Here is an 18843-nt window from a genome sequence, read left to right on the forward strand (position 1 = left end):
GCTTTTCTCACAACCCGTGACTTTCCGGCGAGCACGAGGCGAGAAAGTAATCGAGCTGTGCCCAGCAAGGTGGTGGTAGTGTGCTAGTAGTAGTGGTAGTAGTAGTAGTAGAAGCATGTCGATCCTGATTAAACCGTGCGTAAACGAGCAAACGGGATGTGTGAGTGTGTGTGTGAATCTTTCTTTCTCTATCTCACTCTCCTCACAGTTGCGTATCCATGTTGTTATTCGCCGCTGGATGAATGAACGTTCCACCATGCGAAAGGACACGCTACGGACGTATGAATGAATGAATGAGCGTACGTTGGTGTGCGTGTGTACGCTGGTGGAGCGTAATAGGGAAGGAAAGGATATTCGTACGCAAACTCCACGCCCCTTGCCGGCTGGCGGGTGTGTTGGTGTGCGAGCGATAAATATCTCATCAGGTAGGCCACGCCTCTCGCAGGGATATGGCGTCCATCGCGTTGGTAAATAGCTTGTTCACCTTCTCTGGAATAGCTGGAATATTTCATGTTCCGGTGTTGCAAAGTTGCATCGCACTTGCCAAGTGGAGTAGATTTCCGGAGTACGGAGATGTAACTCCAGAGTCCTGAAGATTTGGGGAGGTGAAGTGAGGCAGAAGATGGCATACACTCAATTGCGGTTGCTTCACAGCAGCAGCAGCAGGAGTCGGTCAGGTCGGATTTTACGCTACTGACAGTGGCGAAACCACCCAACAAGCTCCACAACTCCATGCGCTCGGTCAGGAGAGCATTAGCAGTCGTGCACCTTCCACCAAAGGGCTCACAAACTGACATACGATGTCGGGATGACTGCTAGGGTTCTCCCCTAGCTCGAACATAAGGCCACTCGTCGATGTCAGTGTCGCGCTCTCGCTCGCACTCTACCATCCTCGGTGACACGGTTTAGGGTGACTGTGGATTCATCGAACATACTCGCGGGGTCGTGGCTGTGCGCTGTGCGCGAGAGCCGGAAGGACATGAAGCTAACGACGAAAGGCACCGACGAATCCGTGGTTAGCTTCGGAAACGGTGGGAGACACGCGGCCGGTAGGTGGCCGGTGGCGGTAAACATCATCTGATTTCAAACCTACCCAGCAGCCAACGACAGCCAACGTGAACTAGGATGAAGTCAACTTTGATATCAGTCGTTACGCAGCTTCCATCGCAGCAAGCCAGGCGGTGGTGTGTCATCAGGGTTCGTCAAAGCAAAAGGCCGTTCGACAGTTGCTCCACAAACCTGCGAGGATTTTAAGTGTGAAAAGGAAAGAGAAAGAGAGATCGAGCGAGAGGATGATGGGATCACGGACAACCGTGTGTTCTTTTGTCCCCAGCTAGCCAGCATTCGTACAACCGTACATCGGTAGAAGCCAAAGTTCGAGTGACAAGAAACAGATCCAGAGAAAGGCTTTGACGTTAGAGCACAAACAACTCGTTCGGTGGGCTCACTGTACGACGGTGTCCGTCCGTGTCGGGAATAATTAAAGTGTCAAGCCTAGTGGCCCTGAAGGTGCTCCGTGTTGAGGTTAGGTGCAAACAATTCATAGTGTGAAGCGAGAAAAAAGCGAGTGTCCCTAGAGAAAGAAATCATGACACAAGTGCCGTGCTATCGGAACACCCTAGCAATGTGATTACTAGTTCGACATTTATTCTCAACTGTGCTGTCGGGTGATGTGTTTAAAGTAGTGCTTTTTTATTTGAATTCTTTTGCGATACAAAAAACACAAAAGTCAACCGAAGAACATCCTACGCCAGTTCAGTGCACGGTGTCCAACGTGCCATCCCAAGGATACGGAGTTGGCTCATTAGAAAACGCTGCTCGCAACAAAGTCACTTCTGTTCGGTGGATTTCTATTCGTTTTTGTAGTGTTTATTTGCTAAATTCTTCGCAACGCACAAGAGGAGCACTGTGTCGGTATTTTGTTGCGTTGTGCAGCCATTCAGGCTACTTGGCTCACGGTGGATTTCAAACTCATTTGGCAACCGCGCAGAATGGGAACAGGTACGGATTATAACTGAATAGAGACTGTGTCTAAAATCTAAATTGCATTTTATACCACACCATGCTTTTCATTCCATTACACTTATCTTGTAATGAACTTTGCATAACTGCAGGAACTTAATATAGCAAAGGAGTTATAGGAAAGGTTTTATTATAATGATTAATTTTAAAATATGTTACCAACATGACAAAAAATTCTATGTAATGCAAATTACCTCACAATATGTGGAAATTTAATTGCCAATGACCAGGATTCTTTTTTAATCTTTGATTTAAATGATGTATTTTTTCTACATTTATTTTTTGAACTCTAACCTCGAACCTTTGGCCAGTCAAATCTGGACACATTACTCAATTTCCCCATAGCCCCATAGCATTATATTTACCGTCGGCAGATACGCCAGTTCTGATTTGTGGCGCCTAATAGTATGCAATATTGCAGGATGCGTCATGGTGGATTCTTTTCAAACATATTTAAAATTATCTTGGCTTGAGTCAAAACTATAAATTCAGTATCTAGAGATTATATATGTGTGATGTATTCCCTGAGAAACTGAATAATTTATAATCTTTACTAAAAATTTGGGCGATCCGGTACCCAATGCTATAGCGAACCGGTCTTCTCACGGTTGTTTCAAGATTCAAATTCCATCCAGACCGCCTCTTCAACCGCAGGACTGACTATCCAGCTACGGGTACAAACAAGTCCCAGAAAGGCAGAGATGTCAAGCCGAGAGCTCTCGAGGTTGTAGTGTCTAAAAAGAAGATGTAATAACAAATTGTGATGTACTAAAACTATGTTTAGCTGCTAAAAGCTTTAAAACAGTATCCAAAGAATCAAACATTAAAAGTGTTTTTTAACGAAAAGTATGCTACTGTAAATTATGTTCAAAAATTAATTATTTTTTTAACATAAGGAAAGAGATAAATATCATGAATACTTACGGTGAGTCTAGATTAAAAAATTAAATTGTCTGAGATTATAATCCGGAAGCTTTTTTGCAACAAAACAACTACAAATTATTTAAAAAATAAAGGATTTTAACAGTTGTTCTAGAGGAACACTAGATGCAAAACAAATCATTAAATTAATCAAAATTCATCGCTTGAAATTTAAGCACCTAAATGCTATATTAAACTTGTACTTTGATAATATCTATCATGGTATAGCATACAGAAAGTGATTATAGTGACAAGAGAATGCATTATTATTAATAAGTAATAAATGAAATATTCCTTTCAAAAAAAGCCATTGGAAGTTATAATTTATGTAACATAAATTCTTACATAAAAAATAATTCTTATTGCTTACTGTTAGTAACGCGCCTGAATATATGCAAATTATTCTTGTTTTAATAGACCTACCACTCACGTACGCTAAAAGATGATTGCCTAAATCTAGGCGTAATCAACCTAAAACATGAATTTAATTTAACATCCACCAGATCATCCCACAGTCTTATTTTATTCAATTTTCCTCACCAAATCCCATCATTCGCACCATCGTAAAATTACAATTAACTAGCACAATGACACTGATGAAGAGAAACATACGTTATAACCACATTACACACTATCCTTCCCACTTAAGACCGACCCTTCCCGGGCGCATTGTTCGCCCTCCCACCCTCCCTAGCTATGCTACAATGATTCAACCATCACAACAAACACTAAACGCTTCCCAATTCCTGGCAATCGTTTCACCACCAGCACACCAAGCGGAACCAACACGTTCCGAATGTTTTTCTATCGGCGTCCGGCACGCTCGAGTGCGAGAGCGAGTTGGCCAAACGCTCGGTGTGTCCCACACTCTCCAAAATCCCTGCGTAACGAGTGTTTTCCTTTCACAAATATTTAAAATTAAAACAAAACAATCGAGCACCGCTTTTCCGGAAAGTGTGTGATGGGGGCAAAAACAAAAACAAAAACGTTAGAGGCATCAAGTCGGTTCTTCTACCTTTTGCTGGAGCATGCTTCAAGGAACAAAGAGGCGAGAATGAAAGGATTTGAGCGTTATTTTTCACAAAATATGAAAAACTTTCAAACCACCTCCCACTTTTTTCGAGCCGGAGTGAGCATCGCAACGGCGTCAACTTCCGGCCCAGGTCAGGCTAACCCGAAAAACCAAAGACAAACCCCCAGGCCAGGGCCAGGTTCCCGGTTACCGACGGCAACCATTCGAAAGGCTCAAAAGGCCGTAAGGCACACGCTCCGGACTTGTCACCGGGAGGATTAGAAACGCAAATAAGTTCCCAGCCCTTACCATCCTTCCTCTGGCACGAATCACGAATCACAAAGCCTCGAAAAACGGCCAGGAAAAAGGGTTCATCAACTTCCCCCCGGCCAAAGGGTGCGAGAGCGAGAGTGTGAAAGCCATCTCGATAATCGATTCGAGTGATGCAGTGCTGCCGCCACCAAACCAGCCGACCGGAAGGCGTTAGAAAAACATGAATTAAAATTTTGATTAATTTTTCAATGTTGATTTTGTGTCGCCCGCTCGCTCTGGTCGGTCGATCCCTGGCATCGTATGCTCATAAACACGTTCCTTCCCTGGCGTGTGAGTGTGTGTGGATGTCCTTTTAGTCTCGGATTGGCCAGCCAACCGTAGTCGAACGAGTTTGTTTATTGAATGTTTATCTACGATCCCCTCACCGGGCAGCGGGCACCAAGCTCACCCCAAGCTGGACGCCATTTTGTCAAAAGTATGTCCCAGTCTGGTGGTGGAATTGGCGCCACATCACAATATCAGAAAGTTACGCAAGGTTGCACTTGCACAGCTCGTACCAGGTCTTGTCATCGTTCGCCGCCAGTCCTCAGTCGACGGATGCAATTGATTTATTGTGAGCTGGACGTGCCTGTACTGTTTGATCGCTTGATCGAGCATGTGTGTGTGAATGGGGTCCCACACAGTCACCCACGGCATGGCCAATGTTCTACTAATGTGATGACATGTCACGGTTTCAGAGACAGTGGTCTCTGGTCGGTTGGTTTGATTTTGTCGGCCGGATCGATTCGTGATTCGTGACCGGGGTTGGCCTTAGCCTGGACAAACGCTCACCCGTCACCGTGTGCAACGTGTCCGTAGTATGCAAACATTTTCCTTCGACCGGGAGCCGAAAAGTTGGCACACAGAGGCCACACCGGTAGTGCAATCCGGTGTGCCATCGTGTGGCTTTGCGAACGCGAACAAATTCAAATGTAAATCTCGATTGGTGGTGGGTTTGACGGTGGTCCGTAGCGGCAAAAAGTGAAATAATCTTCAGAAAGATTTGTTTTTCTTTATTTTATAACTTTTGGCTTTTAAATGAAAATTTATTTAATTTCTTTTCTTTCTAATTTCATAATTTTCTCCGAATGTGATGGCTTTTTTCTTGATTGCAATTCTCGTGCAACTGTACCTATGGATAGAAGCGCCTAAATGTATGCAATTTCTTGTTTTAGCTGGTTAGATAAATTTTTTAAATTAAAATATAAATAGGAATAAATTAAACAAATTAACATACATGTCAATTTCAGTCAAGATGAGTCAATTTGAATTACTCTGCGCCTAAAAGTATGCAATCAACATCATGTATAAATTTTCAAAAGAAGTGTTACAATAATTAAGTTTATAAATCTGAGTAAAACACAATTTTTTATCTGATTTTGCGTAACATCTTCAATGCCCTGTTGCACAATTTTATGCCACGCGGCGATTAGCCCACTTTAAATATTCGAAGACACTTAATAACTTCCGCACAAACAAAACAAAAACCCCTTGAAACCTTTCGCTTGCTTCCCCCATCTAAATACCGTCCCATTCAAAGTCCCTGCGTGAGAAGTGTTGCCAAACGTCAAATCAAAATAAAAGCAAAGCCAGCATTAAATGTACACCCGGCGGTAGAAAGACCAAAGCAAGAGCAACAAAAAAAGCACGTAAATGAGCATGAGTCGTTGTAAAAACAGGCGGCCTTACGCCTAGGATGTAAGCAGGACGTACTCCGGGCAAAAGCTGGGTTTGCATGATTTCCATCCCACGACGGATGAACATCCCTGGTGTACCTTTTAAATGGGAAAAAAGGACGTGTTGACTGTGAATCCTCTTAAGAGGTAGCTGCGAGCGCTAGCCCACCGAAAAAAAGGGTAGACTGACTAAATAATTGCTTTATTTTTGCTGCCACGCTCAACACACACACACACACACACGATGGGTTTGGAAAGAAGAAATTAGTCCTCTTTTTTTCTCTGGGTTGGTGTCACAAGCTTAGGCTCTTCCTTCAGAAATAACAAAAACGTACCATCCAATGAAAGCTCATTAGTCAGTGATTCCGGGGGATGGAAATAATTAAAAAGGACCGCTCTCTATACCAATATGATTGGAAACGTGTTAATTCAATTTGGAAGTTTGTATATAGCTGTGGAAGGTCGTTTGGCACTTCTTAGGTCACTCATGGTGGTAGACTGAAATTTTGAAATTTGTAGCAAGAAATCGATGTATTTGGCTTGACATCATTTAAAATTTGAGCCTTTGAGATAGATAAAAAGAGTCAAGGGTATTTGAAAATAAAAAGGTAAATTATTTTCCCAACACGAATCAAGACAGATCTGCAATAATTGTTAAATACGAACTCCTGAATGTATGCAATCGGTTTCAAAAATTTGATCGAAGGCATTCGATGGGCATGTTATGTGAAAATTGATCTTAAAATCAGCACCTTTTGTGTACCTTCTGGCACTATCAAAGATAATCGATAAAGCTATCAAACTTAGCCTCATCCTAATAACGAACTATTTAAGACAGCACCGTAAAGCTCAATCTAAAAGTATGCTTGAAATAAGGTGTTTCTGCCAACAAATGTTTCCTTTAAACCGAGCACGCCCAGGATAAGGCGAAATATCAGGGAGGAAATGCCTTGGTAATTTTTTGTGATTTTTTGTGAAAGACAGTAAAAAGAAAACACTGCATTCTGATAAAGCTCCCTGAAGAAACAATAATTTATATAAGCGCCTGTGGCTATGCAATCCTCGTAACATTATCTTACGATTTCAATCCCTTTAAAGCTAGTTTGTGTTACTTTTTTATGGTTATTATTAGATGTAGTAACATGCATTAATACCCATACAAAGCACTATAATAATCGTTCGTGTTTTCGTTTCATTTCCCTGCTCGCTCACTCTAACCTATTGAGGTGACAGATTGCTAGACATACCGTGCAAAGTGTGTGGAGATCGCAGCTCGGGCAAACACTACGGCATCTACAGCTGCGATGGTAAGCGCTTGATCGAGACCCCCCACCCCAGAAAACGTTCCTCTTCAATGTGCCCCTTTTTTCACATCTTCTCCTCCGCTGGACAGGCTGTTCCGGGTTCTTCAAGCGCAGCATACATCGAAACCGGGTGTACACGTGTAAGGCGGCCGGTGAGCTAAAGGGTCGCTGCCCGGTCGACAAAACGCATCGCAACCAGTGCCGTGCCTGCCGGCTTTCCAAGTGCTTCCAGTCGGCGATGAACAAGGACGGTAAGTACGGGCCCAAACCTATTTTTGCCAAGAAGATCCCACCGTACGGAGGGCTGAGCTGAAGAGGAAGGACAGGCGTGACGTTGTTTGCGAATCGTTTGCCATATTATGCATCGCGTTCGCGTTTAGCACTGATTATGGCGTGATGGAATGCTAATCAACTGCGAACGGTTGCGGTTTTTGCTGCGGTGATTGCCGCCGACTGTCAGCCACCCGAAGACGATGGGGACAAGTTTGCCCCCACCACACGACCCTTCGAAATGAGCGACTGCGTGTAAACACAGCTGGAAGATTTCCGGCCAGCCTCAGCAGCAGGAAAACCGCGACACAGAATGGCGTAATCGGCATTTTCCATCATTTTCCGCTTCGCTTTTTTCAACGCCACCACCGTCACGTGCTTCCGACTTGGCAAACAAATCAAATGAAGCGTTCCATTACATTTTCCCACCCAGCGCGTTCGCGTCGATGACAGGGTAGCTCCGCTTCACGGATGCTGAGTTTGAGGACCATTTTTTGTCCCGTCAAGCGCACAAGAAGCAAGCAGCAGTTCCTCCCTCCTCTTCCGTTAGGGCCAGGCGTTAAGAAGCTTGTCACCAATTTGTTCATCGTGTGGAAAATACGTGGCGTAACCCCAAGCAGCAAGCACCGACACCGACCTGGGCTCGGCAGTGTGTCGAGCTCGACTAAGTGCGGGCATTTGATGGAAAACCAAAAACGGAATCCCTGTAATCCGCCGGAAAGCGATATTTTCCAGTAATGTCGTCTTTTAGTGGTTTGGCGGAAGTACGGCAGCACCCGACAATGTGGTCGGTTCGGGCACACATTTTGGCAGCCGAAGCCATATTTCGTGCGACGGTAAGCTTTTGCGCTTCTTTTTTTCGCCCCGTCGCCCCATCGTTTTTCGCTTTCCTCGGTTCCTACCCACTCGGATGTACGATTGTTGATTGAGCGAATCGAATCGAAAATGAAGGATCAAAATGGCGCATGAAAAATGTAACGGTTGTGTGGGTTGGTAGGTAAGGACTGCTGCCACTGTTTGCTCTGTTGCTCACTTAGGTGAACGAATTTGTTGTCAACATATGGTTTTTTTGTAGTATTACTTTCATTATTTTTTATGCTATAAACATGTTTTTATCAGCTGCTACTTTATTCTGATTTATGACTGATAATCATTAGATTTCTAAGGCAATTATTCAGTTTGCTATATTGCTCCTTGTTGTGGTACATATTCCTTATACTCCAGCTCATGGCTCATCTTAACGGTTCAAGATAACCTTTTAAATTGAGTCTGTGCGCCAGAAAGTATGCAATGCATTGCTTTGCTCACGATCTGCTCGAAGAAGTTTTGCAACCTCTGTTGAACCTGGCCTTTTAAATAGGATAACCTCTAACTCCAGATCCTGCTGTTCTCCAAGCAAAAAACCAATCCTTAAACCAGTGATTGCATACTTTCAGGCGTGCTGAATGACGTGATATGTTGGGGATTAATCATTTATATAAATTTAAAATACAGCGTTATAAATCAACTCTGCATCACGATTCAACAACTCTTCTTCTTTTGTGCAAAAGTCTTCTTTTGTGGCACAATCTTGCAGAACTAATTTAAAGTTTTAAAATACATCGAATAACAGACAAATAGAGATGTAAAAACCCAATCGTTTGTAGCATAAACCATCAGCAAGAAATGCACACGATTTGCGGAATTCTAAGTTCAGCATAACTTTAGGTTAATTGCACAAGTATGCAATTCGCTTTACAGAACGCCTCTTCTTCTTCCTTGGTACTACAAGCTCGAGAGGTCTCGACCTGCCATTTCTAGCTTTCTGTGACTTAATTTTACCCGTAGTAAAGTAGTCAGCACTACGTACGGCGAGGCGGTCTGGATGGCATTTGAACCTCGGTCCTGCCGAGTGAAAACCGGCGCCGTTATCGCCTCGGCCACGCCTCTATTCCATACGAATACCACAATATCATTCAAAGCTCGCTTTATCAATTATGTTAATTTCATATCAGTTCTGTGGCAGCAATTATTAACCTCTGCTCTCCATGGTTCAACGCGTGTGAAACAAATTCACCCGGAAAAAAAGGCCCATTTGCTTGGCAGCGGGGCAATATTTGTGTATTTTGTATTTCGATAGCTAAACATAATATGTTATCCACCTCTAGCGGCTGCTTTCCCCCCCCCCCCCCCCCCCCCAGCACAACAGTTGCGCCAAATCTGCATAAACTTGCAAACATTAATCCGCACATACGCACAACACACCAAACCAATCCAATCCAATCGAGATGCGTCTCCCTGTTGTGGAAAACGGTGGCAAGATCACTAAATCGTTTGTCGGATAAATATTGGAACCAGTGAATCCGGTAAGCCACGGCACGGCCCCCGGTTGCAAATAGTGCAACCTGGTGCAACTGCAACTTCCCAACACCCTTTTCTAACAAACCCCCCCGGTTTGAGTGCTGAAACAAAAACAAGCACTGAGTGAGCGGATGTGGATGTACATCCGAAAACCGGTTAAAATGTCTGACAAAATTCGGCATCATCAACATTGAAACACGATGTTCACCGGCAGTACACTAACCCTAAAACCCGAGGAGTGGGGTGGGGGGGGTGTGGGACGGGTGGAGATGAAACGGAATCATATGCCACCGACCCTGAACTAGGCGTGTTGGTGGAATCGAAACTTTGGCAAGGATATGTGCCGTCGTTTTCCCCCCGAATGCCCGAATAGCGCAGCGTTGGAACGCGGCGATGTGGAAAAGCCGACCACGGACTTAGCACCCTCACCCCCACCCGAAAAGGTGCGAATTAAGATGAAAAACAACCGTACGCACGGATGGGTGAGAATGGTGGTGAATATCTCGCATCATCAAAAAGATTCATGACCCGAGACACACACACACACACCCAACGGAGCGTCCCCGACAGCATTACGATTCGAAATACTGGCTGGCCTTCTAATGAGGGTTAGGGATGGTGGAAAGTAGGGGAGAAGTGGCAAGGCGGGGGTGGGGAGAGATGAAATGGTCGTGGCCAATACCACATGAAGCATCGCTGGGAATCGGAACAGTTGCGGTGTTGTGCCACGCTCAAGTGAGTGAAAACGCGCGCGCGAATATCCTTTTTGGCGTTTCGTGCGTGTATGTGTGTGTGTTTTGGCGGGGACATAAATATTTACTTGCTACATGCTGCATGCATACCTCCCACATGCTACGGTCACATAAGCACATCCGCACACCCACACACACATATGTTCGTTCGCCTTCATGACGGAGCGAAATCCACCCTTTCCGGCCCGAAACGTAAGCTGCCCGAAGCTGGGAAACATTCGGAGTGGCTTAACGGGGCGAAATTAGCTAATTTATAATTAATTTGGTGCCACGATCAAAACAAAACCCACTTTTCCCAACTTGTCGCGAGGGTGTGGGATTTCCTTCTTTTTTTCACTCTCTGTTGGTTTGGTGTCGGTGTTCGCTGGGGGAAATGCATTTCCCGGCTTCACCTATAGCAACCCCAGGTAGATCAGATCCGCTCTATTCCTCCAAAATGATCAATGTGTACATGCGGTGCGTCATGTGGAAAACGGGCCGGTTTTAAGGTTTTTTTTTTTTTGGGCAAACTCAGCATGTCAGCGGCACTTGGGGAGTGCATTAAAACTTCACCAACAGTCAGACCGGTTCCCACGGATAGCGGGAAAACGGTGGCAGCTTCCACCGTACGTTCTTTTGCTCTCATGAAGGGGGGGCAACGCAGTTCCAAGGGATTTTTACCAAGGATTCCTGTCGGGATCGCGTGGGTGATGAACACGCATCGGTAAGGGTGAGGCGACACAGTATAACCAACATTAGCCGAGGTCATCCGGGATACGCCAGCTTGCTTCGTTACAGTGTGTGAGCGATTCGTTCCGTTTGGTGTCCTTGTGTGTGTGTGTTTATCGATTGACCTGGATGGATTTTCTTGGCCTAAGCCCCCCGCCACGGTCAATCTTTCACGATGATGATGATGACGATGGAAACTCGGTACAGCTGTTGTGTTTGAGTTCATTTCCACCGGACAATGGTCATCAACAAGTTGAATTGTGAGCATTAAGAGTGATCTGTCAGGTTCGCACAATGGGAAGCGTTTAAACGTGTGCGTTGTAGGGCTCATAAAAACGGGATTCTTTGATAGTTAGGGGGTAACAAAGGGGATGGAAACTGCAACGTAACAGGCTCACTGTGAAGGGATGTGAATGTTGTCAGCAAATCGATAGCCTGGTTCGGTTTAGGGATGAGTTTTAGAGATAATGATAATGTTAACATTCTCTCTTTTTGTTATTCAGAGAGGACGGTCTGGTCGTATAGCTGATATTCCAATATCTAAGGAGAGTATTTAATTTAGAAAAAAAATCATTAATAGCAATTTCATTAAAATATCCAACGCCTTAAAGTATGCAGATTAGATATCAATTAGCATAAAAATTCATTTGAGTTGTTTTGCGCTGTGAAATATCGTTTGTACAAAAAGTGAAAAAATGTACTGCATACCTTTAGGCGTACAGGCAAATAGTTACTGACATAACTTAGGAAGAAAAGCTATAAATAGTATACTATAAATGCCTCTTTAATGAAGAAGTAAATCGGGAAAAGTTGCTTTATTAAATTAATTTATTTCATTTTTTTTTTAGCTTCATAAGAACCAGAAGAAGAGCAGCTTAAATTATCATAAAGCCAGGCTACATGATGTGAGATGCCAAAAAGATTTCGCTAAAAAGGGGGGGATTTCGTCAAAATTATCTCGGTTTATTTACCCGTGTTGTTTAGAGCACTTCATGCGATCTCTCTCTTCAACCGAAAACTACCATGGCAACGCATAGAATGTGACAGAGAGAGCTAGAGAGAAGCGAAATCTTTCCGAGATTTCAGCTCGAGTAGGCGAAATCTTTTTGACGGATATATTTCGCATAACCACCCCTTTTGAGCGAAATCTTTTTGGAATCTCGCATCATGTAGCCTGGCTGATAGCATATTTTCCGCATTGGTCGTATCCAAACAAAGTTCTTAATAGTAATGATAATTAAGGAATATTTAGAAATCGGAATCAATCTACTTGAACGTTTTCCTGGCAAATTACACAGCTATTAACCTGATATATTCACCTACAAGTATTTCCATCAAATTAGCATAAATCATTGTTCACTGATTCTTCAATCTGATAAAAAAGTAGCAAAAAAAAAATGCTCTCCCTTCTCACAATATCGTATTATTGTCATTTTAGCTTTCATTTTCTTCCCCAATTTTGCACTTCCCGAACGAATCCCCCCCTCAAGCACTCTCTCGTGCATCTCAGGGTATCGATTCGCACGCGATTACCATACCAGCATGCCCTGTTAGCTTAGCCAAATTGCGAATAAATCACATCGTCAGCCATCGTAGCTCCTCCATCACATATACCGGCATCATCATTACCCGAGTCTAAAAGTTCCAACTTCGAGCGAGCTGCTCCCGCATCTTTCGGCCTATTGGGAGGCTATTTTCTTAGACACGGTACATACCACGTTATTCGCATTAGCACACACTTCTTCCCTGGTTTTTGGAGAAGAAAGTACCACAGGGCGGAAAATTTCCATCCTCAAAACTGTACACCACCACCACAACCGGAAAGCGTTGTTCTGGATCAATATTTGAGTTTGAGGTCTCTGATCCACGATGATGGTCTTCCGAGAGCTGAAACTCCCCGTTACGGGATGACAAAACCGGAGGGTTATAAGTTTTGCATAAAAGTCTTAAGCAACATCAAGAAACCACTTGTGACCGGGTTGATTCTCGCTCCCTTTGAGGTTTTGGCGGGGCGTGGAGAAACTTTTCTTATTCTAGCCTACCCTGGCTAAGAATCTGAGCTGGGGGTATATGTATGAAGATGTGCCTTGATTCGTTTTCCCTCTTACAGGGGCTCATTACAGGGCTGCCATGTATTTTTGGTCGGGTAAAAAAGGATTAAAGGTCCTTCGGGCGGTAAAAGTTAGGGCGAATGGAAGGACTTCCCTTTTAACTGCTTCTTCGAGGAAACTTTAATCACTTTCCTGAGCATCTAGGACAGTTTCCCTTTTAACGACACCTCTGAAAGAGGTGCTTGAGGTGTTTGGGTTCTAGTAACAGAAGGAAACAAAAAGGATTTCTTTGTTTTTGAATTTCCAAACTGACACTTGCATAAGATTCTCCATAACTCTTAGCATTCTATAATCACACACACATACAAAAACCCAACCCTATTGCGAGAGAGATCCCTTTCAAATCGCCGTCCGCACCATCCGGAACACTTGACATTCTCAAGTCTAAAAGTAAATCGCTCGCAAACATTAAATGTCGATCAAACCCGATAGAAAGGATTATGCACTTCATTGCAAACGGTCTAATTCTGTAAGATGGTGCGGCTCACTCACTCGCTCACTCATCTGCCTAAGAAGCAGTTGTTCACAAAAGGGAAATCGCCCTTTTTTTCTCTTTGTCCCGTCCGATCAGCTGACAGCTTTCCCAGGCTGTACGCTGTCATGTGCGTTAAGTCATGTGTCAAAATGTTACAACACCAGGCATTGGGGAGGATGAGAGTGGGAATCCAGGGAAACGGAACAGCATCCTAAGCCGCTTTTCTATCCCTCTGGCACCCTCCCGAAGCCTTTCCTAACGAAATCTCACCCCCACACCTTTGATGATACGTTTGTGGATGGTTTGATGATGATCCGGGACCGATCCCGAATCGATTTCCATTCGCTCGTGGTAGCAATTAACCCCTCGGGATTTCTGCCCTCTATTTTCTCCTCGCTTGTGGTGTTGGTAATCGAATAAATTTCAACCCCCGATTTCAGAACCAATGAAGTGTTAAACGCAAACAATCGTATGGACACTTGGTTTGGTCGGGCGTTCGTGCCCGAAAACACACCCGTGTCCGATCGGTTAGAAAACATTGTGCTTATTCGATCGTATTTTTGCACATGACCTAATTAGATTAGACGAGAAATTAGGGAAATGGACTGTGGACATAACTGCCCATTGGTGTGAAGTGTGTGTGAAGAAATGCTTTGTCGCACCATCATTGACATTTACTGGTAGGGTGAGTGATCTTTGCTGACTCTACTCAACTTCGGAGCTAGAATCTACTCAACAGAATTAAATCTGTTTGGCTGTATTGAAGATATTTATTTGGATTTGTAATGAAACTCCAAAATAGTATTGTTTACATGAATTCGCCTTAAAGTATGCAATTACTAGTTTTTAAATTGATTTTGCCTAGGTCACTCGGACGAAATAGTCTAGAGGACTATTGCCAGCTGTTGATGGTATTGTTTGCATACCTTTAGGGGCATACAAACAGCACACAGAGCATCCCTATGTGTAGTCAACTATGTCCCAACAACTATATTTCAACAACGTATACATTGACATCTATGCCAAGGGAAACAGTCGCCCGAAAGTATGCAATTTTCTAAAGATGAGAGTGCTTTTTTTGCTTTTCAAGATTTGAAAGCGTATCTTAATACAAATTTTGATTGATTTCCAAGCACACAGAAATCGCAATGTATGTATGATATCATGAGATTAAAGTGTAGCAAAATATTTATAGAGGAATTAACCAGATGGTTGTAAAATATCATTCCCCATCAAGCTCCTTGAAGTCTTCCAACCTTTGAAGAGAAAATGGCAACAAAACAATGACTTGTACTCCCTTAAACTATTGCACTTACAGCTAGAATTTCTTGATAATAACCAAAACAATGACTCCCGTCCTATTTGAATAAAAAATCGCATAAAGACAACAATTGAGACAACAAGGATTGAGAGATGGCTTTCGGTTAAAATGTTTCCTTAATCTATGCAATCCGCATAACAAACTACCGCAAACAAATTTAAATTTCTTAACTAACTTTTCTTAACATAACAGATTAATAAGATTTAAAGCGAAATTAAACTTCTTCCAAATCTGATCCCGTGTTTGCAAGTTTTGGGTAGTAAAAACGGAGCAAAAGCATCCAACACCTCGTACAAGAGCTTGAAACAAATCGAAACCGCTCGAGGCCACCAATCAATCAAGTGCATCCGAAGAATCGATTGCATGTTCAATTAAAAGAAATCGCGAGAGAGAAAAAAAGTTACTTCGCCTCTGGTGCACACAAACGCGATTCGCGAAAATGGATCAAATTGCCTCGAGGAAAATGAAGAAAAACGGTTTAAATCGCGCTTCTAACGCGCTTTGCTTTTCCTTTTTCCCACTCATGCTCGGCTAATGGTGATGTAAATTTGGGTCGATTAAGCTGTCAAAATAGAACGTTCCATTTGGGAAGTTGATTAGATGAACTATTTTCTTCCATTGCCATCTCCCGCGTTCGTTCTAATTACAGCGGTTCAACACGAACGGGGCCCACGGAAACCGAAGCTCCAGCACCTGCAAGCGAACGGAGGCCATCCGGGACATCCGCACCTGTCCGGGGCGTTCGTGAACAGTGCATCCTACGGGCACGCGATGTCTCACTTTCCGCCCGGTTTGCACCACTCGGCCATGAGCGGCTCGAACACACTGCTCCACCATCCTCAACCACTCTCGTTCGCACCGCTAGGCCATCACATGGGACCTTCGTTACTACCTCCGGTCAAGCTGGAACAGAGTAAGTTCGAGTTCTCACTCGGTGGGCCCAATCGTGGTGGTGATGGTGGTGGACAACTGCCCGGAGCGAACATCCTGTCACCGATCAAGATCGAACACGGCAAAATGGCGTCCGTCGGTGGGTTCGAGTTCTCGCCGGCCGGACACATGCAGCACATGTACAAGTCCCTGGAACCGATGCCTCCATCGCCAACCGACTCCAAGAGCTCGATCAGTGTCGACTCACCGTCCGAAAGTCTCACCAGTCCACACTCAACGGTGGATGGCAGTTCCAGCGTTCTTAGCCCAACGCCGATCAACGCCACCAGTTTAAGCCTTCCTTCGCCACTGTCCCAGAACGGTGTGCTTGACATACTGATGAGCACGGACAAGTGCCAAGAGTTCATCCAGTACCAGATGCATAATAGCAGCATCGCTTTCCCTGCATTTACGCCTGTGAGCAGCGCCTCGAGCGGCGTCACGCTCGGGAGTCCTGGGCAGACACCGACGTCGGCACCACCGCCTCCCATGCCACAAGTGCCACCGTCATCGACCGCTTCATCGACGGGACCTGCACCACCTCCACCGCCACCACCGCCACCGCTCGTCCCACACCCGATCGCGCTGACTGCCCTACCGCCCGAAGGTCCTACCATTGTGCGACTTCCCACCTGGGAGATCCTGCAGGTAAGTCAGCTCCGCCACAACCACTCTGTCGTGCGAGATCCATAAGCGTATCTTTCTCTCCAACAGGAAACAACAGCTCGACTTCTGTTCATGTCCGTCCGGTGGGTACGGTGCTTAATTCCATTCCAGACGCTCTCCAAAAATGATCAACATTTACTCCTGCAGGTAGGCAATCCGCAACAGCAGATGAAACGCTCTACGGCTTCCACTCACCTGTTCTGCTCTTCTTGCCTTCTTTGCTCAGGAATCTTGGAAGGAACTGTTCCTACTGAACTTTGCCCAGTGGAGTGTACCGTGGGATTTGAGCAGTCTGCTTGATTCACCTCAGGTGCGCGATCGGTTGCCTCCCGATGCGGCCACTCAGCTTGAGATGAAAACGATGCAGGAGATACTATGCCGGTTTCGACAGATTTCGCCCGATCTGAGTGAGCTGGGCTGTATGAAGGCAGTGATCCTCTTCTCACCGGGTAAGTAAGCTTAGAAATGTAGAATATCAAACACAATTTTATCATAATTCATGGTAATGATTGTTTGATGATTGTTTAGACAATTGAACACTGATTTTGCCAGCTATTTGCTGAATTTATTAAAGAAAATACGTTTGAGTCAAGAGATTCTATTCTGATGTCTGTAGGTTTTATAGATGTATAGAGAATTGCATACCTTCAGGCGGATATCAAAGTGATTTTGACCTGCCGTATGAAAATTCGCTTTAAAAATATTACTTTACCTTCAGTAAGCATAACTAAACGTAAAAACTCTGTATAAAATACTTCGGAATTCAACTCAACTAATTTTACTTCCCTTACACAAGGTACAAATTAAAAATTACGTTTAATTTGTTGCGGTGTAATAACGAAGAGCAGTCTATTTAAACTTGTGCTGCGTTTTGCATACTTTTTGGCGTTTATCAACAGTTTGCGAGAGGAATAACTGCTTGTGACACACAAAATTATAGCAAAAATAGCTCAAAGAAATGTTTGTTCAATCCTTCTTCTACTCACCTTCCTCTCACAGAAACGTCCGAGCTGTGTGACGTGCAGCCGGTCGAGATGCTGCAGGACCAAGCCCAGTGCGTCCTGTCGGAGCACGTGCGCGTCCGGTACCCACGTCAACCGACCCGTTTCGGACGACTTTTACTGCTACTGCCCCTGCTACGCACGATCCGGTCCACCACCATCGAGACCCTGTTCTTCAAGGAAACGATCGGTACCGTCCCCATCTCCCGGCTGCTGATCGACATGTACCAGATGGAAAAGTACACCGACCTGGAGGGTGGCAGCGGAGGAACACCAACGCCAAACGGTGCCATTACGCCCAAGGCATAAATCTCTGTCCCGTTCCTTATCGACCACGGTACACCGCAAAACACCGCACTCAAGGGTTTTGTGGGAATTCTTTTGGTGGTGCTTTTTAATTTCCCAAAAACATCACCACACACAGACACACACAGTAGACAGTAGAGACCGTCCAATTCCGTGGAGAAAGCGAGCGCAAAAGTATCGTGCTTGTAGCGCACATGTTTCTGGGGTAAAAGTATTTTTCCACAACGCTTCCGGCTGTTTGAGTTTTATTCCGTTCCGCTATTCCTGTGCGGGAGAAGGAACTGTTGCCACCCTGTAGTCTGCAATGTTGCGAGTTCTTATGATTACATGTTTGCAACTTTTCGCTGCTTGACGCAGTTCACGAAGCAATACAAGTGAAACAAAAAAGTCTCGCAAACGTTGTTACATCGGTCTACAAATCAGATGCTTTTTCTTTTGCCTTCCCAGATGTGCCCGCAAATGTGTGTCCCACCGTTGAATCGGCCGATGGAAAAACAATTTTTGATGGTATTTTTGTAAGGTGTTTCAAGAACCTTTTTTTGTCTCACACACACACACATTGGAAAACAATCACTCACAGCCACGGTTCACCTCTGACCGTGGCTCAATTTGCGATGAAATTATGTTATTTTTCAATTTGCAAAATAAATCTTCAGCTGAAATGTGGGCAAGCACTAGAGCCATGGGAACGAGTGAGGTTGTTTTTTTTTTGCGAA

At 44.4% G+C, this 18843-nt stretch overlaps 1 protein-coding gene across 2 annotated transcripts; it reads left to right on the top strand.

The window, feature by feature from the left end:
* The first annotated feature begins 1636 nt into the window (after positions 1 to 1636).
* LOC118510626 (nuclear receptor subfamily 2 group E member 1) lies at positions 1637 to 18496 on the top strand. Of its 2 annotated transcripts, none has more exons than XM_036052664.1 (7): positions 1637 to 2001; positions 7177 to 7250; positions 7337 to 7498; positions 15874 to 16802; positions 16869 to 16967; positions 17047 to 17269; positions 17820 to 18496. In XM_036052664.1, the coding sequence occupies exons 3-7, from the start codon at positions 7486 to 7488 to the stop codon at positions 18128 to 18130; spliced, it is 1575 nt and encodes a 524-aa protein (XP_035908557.1). In that variant the 5' UTR covers positions 1637 to 2001; positions 7177 to 7250; positions 7337 to 7485; the 3' UTR covers positions 18131 to 18496. The 2 variants fall into 2 exon arrangements, with proteins under 2 accessions (XP_035908557.1, XP_035908556.1); XM_036052663.1 differs by having other exon boundaries at positions 1884 to 2001; positions 7170 to 7250.
* The last annotated feature ends 347 nt before the right edge of the window (positions 18497 to 18843 follow it).

Source organism: Anopheles stephensi, chromosome 3 (genome assembly GCF_013141755.1).
Source record: "Anopheles stephensi strain Indian chromosome 3, UCI_ANSTEP_V1.0, whole genome shotgun sequence".
NCBI classification, from domain to species: domain Eukaryota; kingdom Metazoa; phylum Arthropoda; class Insecta; order Diptera; family Culicidae; genus Anopheles; species Anopheles stephensi.